Source organism: Phocoena phocoena, chromosome 14, assembly GCF_963924675.1.
Source record: "Phocoena phocoena chromosome 14, mPhoPho1.1, whole genome shotgun sequence".
Classification (NCBI taxonomy): Eukaryota; Metazoa; Chordata; class Mammalia; order Artiodactyla; family Phocoenidae; genus Phocoena; species Phocoena phocoena.
In genome coordinates, this window is record NC_089232.1 from 39,163,521 (window position 1) to 39,175,724 (window position 12,204).

The 12,204-nt window shown below is 33.8% G+C and overlaps 1 protein-coding gene across 3 annotated transcripts in view; it reads right to left on the reverse strand.

Moving 5' to 3' along the window:
• Positions 1-12,204, reverse strand: part of SANBR (SANT and BTB domain regulator of CSR) — a 68,062-nt gene that overhangs the window by 50,983 nt on the left and 4,875 nt on the right. For all 3 annotated transcript variants that reach the window (XM_065891245.1, XM_065891246.1, XM_065891244.1), the window contains exons 2-6: positions 9,419-9,605; positions 8,504-8,597; positions 6,006-6,244; positions 3,010-3,068; positions 1,408-1,568 (exon numbers count right to left, since the gene is read on the reverse strand). In XM_065891245.1, coding sequence (XP_065747317.1) covers positions 1,408-1,568; positions 3,010-3,068; positions 6,006-6,244; positions 8,504-8,597; positions 9,419-9,605 — 740 coding nt within the window. The remainder of the gene's footprint in view (positions 1-1,407; positions 1,569-3,009; positions 3,069-6,005; positions 6,245-8,503; positions 8,598-9,418; positions 9,606-12,204) is intronic.

Consider the following 12,204-nt stretch of genomic DNA (forward strand, 5'->3'; position numbering starts at 1 on the left):
ATTCAGATTACTAGATACAAAAAAACATTAGAAACATACTGTACTTAAGACAGTGTGCTACTGATAAAAGTACAGACAAAGAAATGAACAGAACAAAATGGAGAATTCAGAAAGAGACCTCACATGTATAGTCTCCTGATCTACAGTAAAGGTGCCACTGCAATTCAGGGGACAGCATATGGTATTGCTAGGAAATCTCATTCACTTCCATGGTTTCAAACCTCACCTACTCTTATATTTCTATTTTAAGCCCTGACCTCTGACCTAAACTTCAGACTTACATATCCGACTATCTCCTTGCCATCCTACCTGTGTGTCCAAGAAGTATATTAAATAATCTTAACAAGACCCAAACCCATCTCCTGATTCCCCTCACCCCAGTCATTGCCCTCTCTATTAATGAAACTAGCACACTTAGTTGCTCAACCTTAAAACCTAGTAATTATCCTAAAATACTTTCTCTCTTCCCACATCATTCCATTTGAAAATCTGTCAAATCTTTCTATTAACATATTCTGAATCCATCTACTTCCTTCAAGCTCCCCTGCCTCCACTCTAGTCCAAAGCCTTTCATCTCTCACTAGACTGCTGCACTAGACTTCTAATAGGTCTTGCTTCTTATATTCTTATAGTCTATTCTCCACACAGAGTAGACTGAGCTCTTAAAAACAAATCAGATCATGCCACTCCTCTGCTTCCATTCCACCTAGAATAAAGTATACACTCCTTGCTATGACTTAAACAGCCCCTAAGTGCTGCTGACCTCATCTCATATCACTCTGCCCCTTTATACTAAGGCCTGTCTTAATAATTTTTAACATAATTCACCACCACAATCTGCTTATATGTGTCTTATTCAGAGTAACCAATTTAATTACTAATTTTTACCTGAGCCACTGGCTCAGGATATATTTTACTTCATTTAAAATAAAATGGAGGGCTTCCCTGGTGGCGCCATGGTTGAGAGTCCGCTTGCCGATGCAGGGGACATGGGTTCGTGCCCCGGTCCGGGAAGATCCCACATGCCGTGGAGCGGCTAGGCCCGTGAGCCATGGCTGCTGAGCCTGCGCGCCCGGAGCCTGTGCTCCACAACGGGAGAGGCCACAACAGTGAGAGGCCCGCGTACCGCAAAAACAATAAAATAAAATGGAAATAGATTTCTAAATATATTCTAAATATAGAATTTTTACTAAAATGAAATAGAAATAATACATTTCTTCTAATAGGAACATTACTTTTAAAATTAAATTTAGGGACTTCCCTGGTGATCCAATGGTTAAGACTCTGTGCTTCCATTGCAGGGGGTGCAGGTTCGATCCATGGTCAGGGGACTAAGACCCACATGCCGTGCGGTGCCACCAAAAGTTTTAAAAAAATAAATAAATTAAATTAAAATTTAAAAATTACCTCCTAAACTTATCTTTCTTGTCCTTTAAATCATCAATTTCACTGTGTGTGAATAGATCAGCTATACGTGTAAGAAGATTTGCATTAATACAATTCATGTTGCATGGGGTAGCTACTATGGCATTCATATTTTTGTGGCAATACTGAATACACTGTTCAACCTAAACAAAAAACACAATAGAAAATGAATATTGAAGATAGTAGCATAAAGGATAATGTCATATCAATACTTTTCAAAGATAAGATTCATTAAAAGGCTAATCCATGTATTGCTACACAATCACTTAGTTCTGCCTATTTGGGTTAATCTACACTGTTCCAAAGTGGTCTAGCAGGTCAAATTTGTACAAACATAGCTAGAAAAATAATTTTCACACTTCTTAGAATATTTCAAACAATAATGTAATGAACATCTTTCATGACTGTGGCAGATATAAATTTTAGTCCACAAACTCAAGGGTACAAGATATGTGACTTCCTATAACTAAACTTAGTGATAATTTTAAGCCTCCGTTTCTCTGAGTGGCAGAAACACAATTTCAGTCACTTCAGGGTTTTCTCAGTTGTGTTGTGCTTGCTCTCTGACTACTTTCTTCCCCTTTCTTCACTGTGAGGTGTATTTATTTACTTTTTGAGGTAGATTTGGGTTTTGGGGAAAAACAGCAATGGTTAATTATGCATTCTTCTAAATATTTTGCTATGGCATAAGAATCATCCTTTAGGGCTTAGATTTCAAAAATCAAAACTCAGAGACTCTTTTAGTCTCTGCTTTTTTTCTATAACCCTCCCCTGAAGCAATAAATACCAACAACTGAAAGGAGAAGGACTAAGGAGTACAAAGAATACAGGGAACTAATAAAACTTCAAACAAATAAACTTCACATCTGTTAACACAGCAAAGGGGTATTTTGCTCTGCTTAGTTTTACCAGAGGTTAAAAGCAAATATTCATTTAAATGTTAATTTAAACCACAAAAAACATATAAAAAACATTTGAACAATAAAGAAATTTATTAAATAAAAGGAAAAAGAAGAAAAACAAATATACTTAATGTTACAGCTTGATATGTATATATTATGCTTTTATGTTTTATCAACTATTCTTAAACAACAGACATGAGCATGTGGTTTACACATACAAAATTACATTTTTTAGTAGTTGGGTGTTTGTTCTTAATTCGCTGAACTATAAATGAAAGACACAAATAAGTAAAACATGCTTAAACCAATTACTTTAATAGTAAAACAAATGTATTCCAATTAATTTTCATTTAATTTGGTTTCAGAGCAAAATCCCTTTTGGCGTAAAATTAATTCTGTGTAGTTTCACCTAATGCAACAGCTAACTCCTCCCTTGAGGATAAATTGTTTGTTTTATAGGCATCATATACTAATGATACATAGTAGCCTTAACAATAGCCTTCCCAATAGAACAAAGTACCTCCAAACACCAGCAGTTTATTCTAATGAATCACACTCTTGAATTAACAATTACGTCAGGAAGATGTCTTAGAATTTTCTAGATACTTGAAGGAAACATCAAGTTGTACGTTAAATCAAGTATGGGTGAATAGAAGAGCTTGAATCTCTTATTAATACTTACTAATGAATCCATTTTCAAAAATTCTGAAGAAATAAGAATTGAAATGACATTTCCTGGCTCTAAAAAAAAAAGAGAGAAAAATTAAATTCTCCTTTGGATTTGTACCTCAATCTCCTTAGAACAGGCCCTTCTCACCTTAAAAGAGGATGTTACTTTAATAAGAACAATTTAATAAAATCTTACTATGGCTTATATACATGAAAGAAAGAAAATGCAATGTTAAAACTTACAGTATAGAGAAAATGCATAGTAAATTTGCCTTAGAATTAGATTCATACCAAGTAAAAAGACTCCAGCTAAAGATATGACATATGCAAACTCCTCCTTAACTAAACCAGGGAAAAGGATAATTAAAGTTGTGAATATAACTCATCACACAAAAATGACAGTGAAGCTACTTCAAATGTGGTTCAAATGATTGTTATGAACAAGTAATTAATTTAAAAGATTCTGAAAGATAATATAAAATTTACTATTGCAGAAATACAAAATTACTTCCTAAAGGCAGACTTCGGAGGCACAACCAGGGAAAGGGGGATGCCGGCTGATGTTATCTATCATTTTAGTAAAACATCTTCAGTCATCTCCCATGAGGTATATTTTTAAGAAAAAGAAAAAAACTGTGATTTTTACCATTATAGTACTAAGACAATCCTCCTAAATAAAGGACTATGCAGGCAATGATTAAAATAAGTAATCCCAATCTTTCCTTAAGTAACAATTCTAGATTAAAGGTTCTCAAAGAGCAATGGTAAATGGAGGAAGGAGCTGGTGAAAAAGTTCCTCAGGAAAATATAATATAACCCATTCCAATTAAGACACAAGGTCTGGATTATCAGCAATTTAATTAAGCATTTTGGTAGTTTTCCTAGTTAGAATAAAGATTGCTTTTATAAAAGCTTACATTTGTAGCCACTGATTTAATGTCCAAGATTACAGAGACACCAGTTTTGCACCATTTTTTTAACCTGTACTATGTTCTTAAACATACTAGATCAAACAGTAATTTTTTTCTCTCTAGGTATTTTGATTTTTATTTCACACATACATATCTGCATGGTCTGGAATCTCTGGGCTCTGACTGATTGAAAATTTTGAGTTAGCAATTTTGTAATTTTAAGGACCAATAGAAACCTTTTTTATTAATTTGCTCACAAAAATGTATTAAATTATGAACTTCCTCAGAAGACTTCTTACATACTGTCAGTATAGGTTTATTTACTAACAAGAGTCTAGAAATATTTTGCTACTACAGTAAATTGCAATTCTCATGCACAGAAAGACTTTATTAAACCACCAGTGTGATTTCCTATACAAGTCAATGCCCCAAAAAGATTACTTAGTAATTAGTCTTCTGATCCTCTAGAACACTGGTTCTTAAACTTTTACTCTCAAGACCCCTTTAAAAAAATCTTAAAAACTGAAATTCCTGGAGAGCTTTTGTTTATGTGGGTTATATCTATCAGTATTTACCATATTGGAAATTAAAACAGAAATTAAAAAAAATTCATTTAAAAATAATGAACTAATTACATATTAACATATTTTATGAAAAATAACTATATTTTCCAATAGAAACAAAAAAATAGGTGAAAATAACACTGTTTGACATTTTTTTATAAATCTCTTCAATGTATGACTTAAGGGAAGACAGCTAGATTCTCTTGTATCTGTTTCCACATTGAATTTGTGAGTAGTCTTTCTTAAAGGTTAGTTGCAATGGGAATTGAAATCATATCAATGAACTTTTCCTATTCTGCTATCTCAAATCCACTGATTTATCTTGTACTTTGAGTGGACCTTCAACCCCATGCATGATTTTTTTTAACATCATGCATTGGTCATTAGGAAGATATTGGTTCACTGAGTTACGCAAATCTTCCAAATGTTGAAACATTTCATTGCACAATACACACACACACACAAAATCTCACCAGTCTCATCAGAAACATCTTTAAATACTGAGGAACTGTCAAGTACATGCAAGCAGATACAAGTTTTCCAATACTCTAAGTCTCAATTGAAAGCTTGAATTTTATCATTGGCAACAAATATTGTTAGTTGTTTCCCTTTAGTTGACTGGTTCATTGAATTCATTTTCAAGAAAATATTTGTCTGGGGAGTTCCCTGGTGGCCTACTGGTTAGGATTCTGGGCTTTCACTGTAGTGGTCTGGGTTCAATCCCTGGTCAGGGAACTGAGATCCTGCAAGCTGCATGGTGTGGCCAAAAAAAAAAAAAAAAGAGAGAGAGAGAGAGAGAAAGAAAGTATCTGCCAAATGCCTAAGTCTGAATAACCATAACTTGTCAGCCATTCTTCCAAGTAAAAATGGTTTCGTAAAACAGCAGCTAGTTTGCAACTCAAGCAACTGTACAAATGCTTTTCCTTCAGACAGCCATCATACTTTGGTGTGCAGCAGGAATGCACTTCCTGTGTCATTACACAGAATATCAAAACAACGTATACTCAAGAGTTAATAAAATTAGTAATTTTTACTGCCTCATCAAGGATATTCTTAAGTGAAAATGTTTTTTGTTTTCTTTTTTCCTATGAGCACATGGTGTTGAAGAACACAGTGACCACTAAGACAGTGTGATGCTCCTTCCTTGATGTGTGCTAAAGCTCCAACAGTTTTATCCTCCATTACTTCTGCACCATCTGAACAAATGTCAACACAGAGAGAAAGACAAGCAACATACTGGCATTATTAAGCAGATTCTCTTGACCTTGTGGATCCTCTAAAAGGATCTTTAGGACTCCAGTGGTTGGCCACTGTATCATACAGTGAAAATAGCTGATCTAGAGACCTGTCCATTTGCCATAAATTCACTATAATTGGCTTACAAAGGGTGAGGTATCAGTTTCCTAAAAGGTGATTACTAATCTGAGCATAAATACTAATGCTTGAACAATTTTCCACATTTCATGTTTGGCCTGAAGCAACTTCCAGCTGACACAAAAATTGCGCTACAAAATAAGCAACAGATTGTCTTTTACCTAAAGTGGGCATCTCACAACCTTTATTCTCCTTAGTGTTCCTTTTAACATATTTTATCAACCAGTTGAAAATGTGAACGTCACAATGAACTGAAATGTCCACCTCTTCCCAGCGCTGGGCATCCACAGATAAATATTCAGCAAAGTACTTCATTTCTGATATCAAAAGATCTCGTGGGCAAATAAAATCTTCTTTCAAGTTTTTTGCTTCATCACATACATGGATCACCATGTTTGGCCTTCATAAAAAATGTTACACAGAAACGAAATTATTAGAATTTTAGAAAAGGAGCCAATAATATTGACATTTATTGGAAGTATGAGAACAAGATATTTTTCAAGGTTTTAACCACACATCAGTTTTACAGGGTTTGACATTCAGAAGTTTTCATAAGTGTCTTGCTAACCTGATCTGTATCTGAAAATTGACTAATTTTAGTTAAGCTATTGATTTAATAAAACAAATAAAAATATTTTTACTACAGAACTTATAATTTACAGGGCTTTAAATTTATTTTCAAATTATAAGTTAATTATAATGTTTTTAAAAATACCAATTCACAAAGAAAAATTAAATTATGCATTCTAATTCTTGTGAGGAACATAAAACAGCACTTTTACATGGTAATGGGTATGGGATGGAGATATAGATTAAATACTAAAATTTTCTTACTATTAATAAATAGGAAAAACAGTTAAAATTATTCATTGAAGTATCAAAAAATTAGCATAGCTACTTTGTTATTTTTAACAGCAAGAAAGCTTGTTTCTAGGCATTCAATAAATATAAATTAGTAAATGTGGTTAAAAAATTCTTAAGACGACAACATGCTTATTTACACATTTAAAAAACAATTTAAGAATAAGTTTAGATGATGCATCAGAAAGATTGCTTCAAAAATTCTATACTCCTTGAATTTATATGCCCTTGAAAATTACATCACCACAAAAAGAAACACTAGTGTGATCCATAACTGCCTTCATGTCATTAAAAAAGGAAGAGATTAGATAGGAAGTGACAGACTACCCTATAATATGAATTTAATGTGTGTTTAATTGAACTTCAAAAAATTTTAATACAGAGAAATTACATTTGAAACAAAACTGGCTACAGAAAAAGGATTAATAATCAATGCTCTGTCAAAGTCAAAGGAATTTAAGTAACTTTGCAAGTTGTTCTTTCAAAGAAATTGTGGTCAAAATATAAACAGGTAATGGCTGGTATAATGAAGTATGAAATTTCTGTGGCTTTTTGGGCCACAACATGAAATTAGATAATCCTAATTAATTTATCAGATAAATTTTTGTGCCATACCCAAAACCTATCAGTTAAAAATCTATGTGAGGGGGGCTTCCCTGCAGTCCAGTGGTTAAGACTCTGTGCTTCCAATGCAGGGGGAGTGGGTTCAATCCCTGGTCAGGGAACTAAGCCACGTAGTACGGCCGAAAAAAAAAAATCTATGTGAATAAACTAAAATTCACTAAACTATAAAAGGGTGAATTTTTTTATTGTGGTAAATACACATAACATAAAATTTGCTCTTTTTTTTTTTTTTCCTGGTACGCGGGCCTCCCACCGATGCGGCTCCCCCCGCCGCGGAGCACAGGCTCCGGATGCGCAGGCCCAGCGACCACAGCCCACGGGCCCATCCACTCCGCGGCATGCGGGACCCTCCCGGGCCAGGGCATGAACCTGCGTCCCCCGCATCGGCAGGTGGACTCCCAACCACTGTGCCACCGGGAAAGCCCCAAAATTTGCCATTTTTAAATGTACAGTTAACTGGCAGTAAGTGCACTCATACTGATGTGCAATTATCACCACCATCCATCTCCAGAACTTTTCAAAAGGATAAATGTTATGGTATGTGAATTATATATCAATAAAGCTGTTATAAAAAACTATCAGAACAGAAAATATACAAAGGAGCTTTTAGAGATGATGAAAATGTTCTTTATCTTCATTGGTTATATGGCTAAAACTCATCAAAGTGAATACTTAAAATGTGCAGTTTATTGTATGTAAAATACACAAAACAATACAAAATTATCAAAACTTGCATTATATTGAAAGATGTATTTTAATTTTTAAATATTTCTACAATGAGTAATTATATTCAAATAGTTCTAAAACGCACATCCAGTTTCTTTAATAAACTTGGAGAACTAATGGCAGAGACTTTTCTTTGGGTTTTAAAATTCACTTTTCAAAATTTTATGTTAATAGATGTTATTTCTAATACTTACAAGATGAAAATGAATTTTTAAAGTGGAAAACTATTGTCCAATTTATAAGTTATATGAATAAGCCATACGTTTACCTATCAAGCAATTGTTTATAGTTCAACACATCAACTACCCTCATTTCAATTATTTCAGCAATTGCATAATGTGAAATTCCTAAATTATGGTAACTGATATATAAAATTAGCAATCATATTTTTATAATTTAAAGTTGATATTCATATTAAAGCTTATCTAGCAAAGAACCAGCCTCCTACCCTTCAGATTCTTCAGTCTTTTCTCCACCATTATGAGTAGTACAATTTTCACTTTCTGAAGAACAATTCCTTGTGGAAGCTATACTATGTCTTCCTTAAATACAGAAACAAACACATACAAAAACAAAGGGGGGAGGTTAGCATTTCTAACTGAGAATGGGTTTTTACTTATTGAATGGTTATACTATAAATTCATGGTTTCCAAGAGTACTTAAAGATGGTACTTTGTCAGGTGCCTTAATATTTCTAAAGGTATATGGAAAAAAACAGTACGAAAAAAGGATCACAAATTGCTAACATTACACTGAAGATTTAAAAAATACTAACATGGTGTGTAGGGATGGGGTCAAATTTTCAAAAGCCTACAATATAGTTTTCTCTTCCTGAAGCAAATTTTTATATCAATACTCTGCTGCTGCTGAAATTAAAATAATTCACTACACTGAAGATTTCTAAAACCAGTTATTATTTCCAATGAAGTTGTGGAAAACATCACTTCTACACTGCTGCTATGTCATCTGAAGCTATTGCTGACTCCAATAGAGGGGAGCTGTAGCAAAGATAACATGAGAGGCAAGCAAGATTCTCCCAGTAAAAAAAAAAAATTAAGTAAAAGGTACAGGTCAAATCCCTTTAAAATTTACAACATAACATAAATAGGCTAATGGACTGGAGTAGTAAATTTTGATAAAGTAAAAAGCTCTTTTTGGTAATAGTGTTTGACCTGTATGTTAACATCTACACTTTTTTTTTTAAATACAGCAAAGACAAATTTCTAAAGCCCAGGAAAATACTAATAGATTTTTCTATTAATGTTTCTATTAGCCTTTAAATAAAGAAAAGTTGAAGGGAATGCATAATATTTTGTAGAATTGTCATAAGGACAAGCACTGCATTTTGTTTTTAAAACCTTACCTGTTTTAGAAACTGCCTCCTGACCAACTGGAGTCTCCTGAAATTCTCTTTGTGTGCCAAGAAGCGAGGATTTGATATACGTGGCTAAAGTTTCAACAGGACTCTCTCCAGCAGCCATGAGGAGACTACAGTGGTTGTCCACAGGTGAGCTTCCACTGTTCTTCAGTTCATCAAACCTCTTTGCACACTGTAATGACATAAAGGAAGGAAATGCATGTCTGGGGGGTTTTAAATCATTTTTTATAAGTGAATATTAATCTCTTGGGTAACAGCTAGAAAATTTGCGCACATTTCAATACATGAAAGCCTCTGACTTACTTTTTTCTTTTTTAAAATTCAGGGTAGTTCTTAAAAAAAATATGCTTTAACTCAAAGGCATAATGTACTTATGCTTTTGTAGAAAAATGAAGAATGCCTTTATCAACCATATTTCCCCATGGTCTACGTCTATCATCAGTTGATAATTTTAATAATTTAGTTAAAAACTTGGCTTTTATTTTCACACTGAATTTCCACCAGGAACAAGACCAAATTCTAACCTTCAAAGAAAAAAAAAAACAAAAAGTATCTGATTTGTGACACTAGATCTTCTTTATTAAAATAATGAGTCTTTGTTCTTACTAACAGTGAGGTTCACCATGCACAAAATACTGTAGTAACACTTCATGGCCACATATTTGGGCAGTTTGTTCTAGAACAGTGTTTTTCCTTAACCCATTGTTAGTCACAGAATCAATTTAGAAAAGCCCAGATTAGCAACTAAAAAAAAAGAAATAAAATACAATAGATTAGAAAATATCAAGAGTGCATTAAGCATAATAAGGCTAAGTAGTCCTTCACGAAAATGTCATTTCTAAGTGTGTACTACGTCACAACATAAAATGCCTTCTTTAATGTGGGTCTTGGTCAAACAACACTTCTATAGCATTCATGTTTAAATCTCTATCAGTAGCAACGTGGGTGGCAAATTGCATAGCAGACCAAGTAATCTGGGAGGTGCAAAAGGAGAAAAATATATATCACGTATACACGTATATGTTAAGTGAATAATGCATTGGGTATGTCATCATTCATTTATTACACAAAAATTTATCAAGTACCCACTAGATATTAAGCACCATTTTCAAAAAAGATTGTTTACTAATAGTACTATAGTACTATTACTACAAAGAAATCCCTATTCAAGGCTTAGTCCTTTGAAAATGCATTTAAAAGACACGTAAGTGTAGGACTTCCCTGGCGGTCCAGTGGTTAAGACTCCATGCTTCCACTGTAGGAGGCATGGGTTTGATCCCTGGTCAGGGAACTAAGATCCCACATGCTCCATGGTACAGCCAAAAGAATAAACAAAAACAAAACAAAAATATACATAAGTTTAGACTAAAATATTATACTCAGTATGTATGCCCACCTCTTTAAGCAAAGTCTTAAAATTAAATAAAAATAATTAATATGAGAAACAGAAAATATTTTTGTATGAGGACTGAAAAAAGCAGTGCTGAAGGCCTGGCAAAGAAAAAAAATGCTGTAATGATTAGAAGAATGTACAGGTTCACAGGTACATCTATAGGATAAAGAATATAAGTGATTTAACTGAATCCATTTTTCCTACAAAATGAGTTTATTTTTTGTAACAGTGAAAGTGGTTAGGTAGGCTTTTTTAAATATAAATTTATTTTATTTATTTTTTATTTTTGGCTGCATTGGGTCTTTGTTGCTGCTAGCGGGCTTTTCTCTAGTTGCAGCGAGCAGGGGCTACTCTTCATTGCAGTGCGCAGGCTTCTCATTGCAGTGGCTTCTCTCATTGCGGAGCGCAGGCTCTAGGTGCGCAGGCTCAGAAGTTGTGGCGCACGGGCTTAGTTACTCCGCGGCATGTGGGATCTTCCGAGACCAGGGCTCGAACCCATGTCCCTTGCATTGACAGGCGGATTCTTAACCACTGTGCCACCAGGGAAGCCCTAGGTAGGCTTTTAAACTGTAGATTCTTCTGATACCTTTTAGGTAATTCTTATAGCTATACTGGAAACTGAATGTAGGTTTATCTTATTTAACAAAGCTTACAACAATTTCTAATACTTATGAAATAATAAAATTATGAAACCTGAATATTTGAAATGAACACATGATTGCTTAAACAAAAAGCAAGTGAACTGTGAATAATTTAAAGTACATTGTTAAATCTTCTTTTGTGTTTAAGCAAAAATTACATGATATCTATATGCAAAAGAAAGGTTGGACCCCTTACCTCACACCATATAAGAAAATTAGCTCAAAAGAGATCAAAGACTAAGTATAAGAGCTAAAACTATAAAATTATTAGAAGGCAATATAGGTAAAAATATTCATGACTTGGTTAGGTGACAGTTTCTTAAACACTAGAAACACAAGCAATGAAGAAAAATTAGATATACTAGGCTTCATTAAAATTTAAAACTTTGTACTTCAAAGGACACCATCAGGGAAATGAAAAGACAGTCCACAAAATAGGAGAAAATATTTGCCAATCACATATCTGACAAGGGACTTGTATCTAGAATACATAAAGAACTCTTACCATTCAATGATAAAAAGACAACGCAATTGAAAAATGGGCAAAGGATATGAATAGACATTTCTCCAAAGAAGCTCTATAAATGGCCTATAAGCACATTAAAAGATGGTCAACATCATTAGCCATTAGGAAAATGCAAATCAAAATCATGAGTTAACACTTCACACACACTAGGATGGCCATAATAAAAAAGACATAATAAAAGTGTTGGCAAGGATGTGGAGAAATTGGAACC